The sequence below is a fragment of the Atta cephalotes genome, assembly GCF_000143395.1.
Source record: "Atta cephalotes unplaced genomic scaffold scaffold00051, whole genome shotgun sequence".
In the NCBI taxonomy this organism is placed as follows: domain Eukaryota; kingdom Metazoa; phylum Arthropoda; class Insecta; order Hymenoptera; family Formicidae; genus Atta; species Atta cephalotes.
Window position 1 is genome coordinate 1896436 of NW_012130115.1, and position 1822 is coordinate 1898257.

Genomic DNA, 1822 nt, shown 5'->3' on the forward strand with positions numbered 1-1822 from the left:
AATTAATAATATATATATATATATATATATATATATATATATATATATATATATATATATATGTGTATGAATGTACATAACATTTAACTGTTCGTTTCTGATGAATTTTATTACAATTTTTTGTGAGAATACTTGATATTATTTTCGTTTATTTTTTAAATTAATACCAAATACTACAAATCCAATTGAATATATCTGCAGTCTATTTTACAATATCGTATTTTGAAAAGTTAATGAGGTAATATAAGTCTTAGAATCTTCTACCTGAAATTTATGACGATATTGTAATAATTTGTACTATTACTGCGACATGTCCAACGGAATAAAATATTCTATACAGAAGAAGTAGCGATAGGTGCAGTGAAAATAGTCAGTAAATCATTCTTCTTTGCTGATTCGTTATGAGAAGATTCGATTTTATCTCCCTGTTTGTCTGTGTTAGCCCAATATTTTTTACTTGACAATATTAGCACCATCAACAGAGGTAGATGAAGTAACGAAAATCGAAATAATCTTCTAGAATTTGCACTATCCGAATGCTTATTAAATATCCAAGCTAAAATTATAGAAATATCATGTACTTATATAGAAAAAAATAGCATATATATATATATATATATACGAAATATCTAAAAAGATTGAGGTCAAATTTATACAGCATATTGAAATGTGTCAAATTATGTTTTAAGCAATAATTTATTCAAAGAGCTATAAAATCATAGATTATAAAATAGCTTTAATAATTTAATTAGATAAACTATTATCTTTTTCTTCTTTTCTTTTAATACACTGTAAAAATTTGACTCTAATTTTTAAATATATTGTGTATGTAAATTTTATATAATTAAAAAAAATATATATATATAATAAAAATATATTATACCTAGATACAGAAAAGATGCATTGAGTGGCGTCGAAGCCAATGCAAACCACCAATAGGTTACATCCAATGCAGGAGCTAAATAACACAGAGCCATTAAAATGACTGTATATCTCACAGTTGTTTTACGACATAAATTTGGATTTATAACAGCCATCATTCGATATCCAGCTCGTGAATAATCTGGTCTTAAGTTCCATGAAAGAGCATTAAAATGTGGAAATTGCCACGCATATAAAATAGCAGGCATTATCCAAGCACCTGGCATCAATATATTGCCACAACAACCTGCCCACCCCATAAGAGGAGGGATAGCTCCTACTGCAAAGAAAATTATAATGCAAGTTTAGTTATAATATTATGATACACGTAAAGATATATACTCACCAACAGAGCCAATCCATGTATTGGCAATGCTAACACGTTTCATGGGAGTATATATAAGCGTATATAAAATAAGATTGCTAGCACCCAGCATTGCCGTGATACCATTTACTTCATGGTACAATATGGACAATCCAATAATACCAGATACTGCTGCAAATGCTATTGCATGAACAGGCCTGATGATGTATATGTATATATACAATTGTCATTATACTTAGTATCAAGTTACATAAATCTAATTATGTCGAAATAAAAAAGTTTAAAGAACTTACGTTAAATGACCACGTACTAATACTCGATTTTTTGTTCGTGACATCTGTGCATCAAAAGAAACTTCAAAGAACTGATTAATTGTATTTGCAGTGGCGGAGACTAAGCCTGTTCCTAAAGAACACATTGCAAATGTATAAAGGTCAAATGGTGCAGGAGCTAGTGCATATCCAGCCATAGTTGTTGCTACAACAAGAGCTATAATAAAATAGAATTTCAATTTTGGTTAGTAAATTTTATATTATATATATATATATATATATATATATATATATATATATATAA

At 27.9% G+C, this 1822-nt stretch overlaps 1 protein-coding gene across 1 annotated transcript in view; it reads right to left on the reverse strand.

Moving 5' to 3' along the window:
- Window positions 1–332: 332 nt before the first annotated feature.
- The window catches only part of LOC105622980 (protoheme IX farnesyltransferase, mitochondrial), a 3966-nt gene continuing 2476 nt past the window's right edge, over window positions 333–1822 (reverse strand). The window contains exons 3-6 of the mRNA XM_012204384.1: window positions 1540–1735; window positions 1268–1443; window positions 884–1201; window positions 333–556 (exon numbers count right to left, since the gene is read on the reverse strand). Coding sequence (XP_012059774.1) covers window positions 333–556; window positions 884–1201; window positions 1268–1443; window positions 1540–1735 — 914 coding nt within the window. The remainder of the gene's footprint in view (window positions 557–883; window positions 1202–1267; window positions 1444–1539; window positions 1736–1822) is intronic.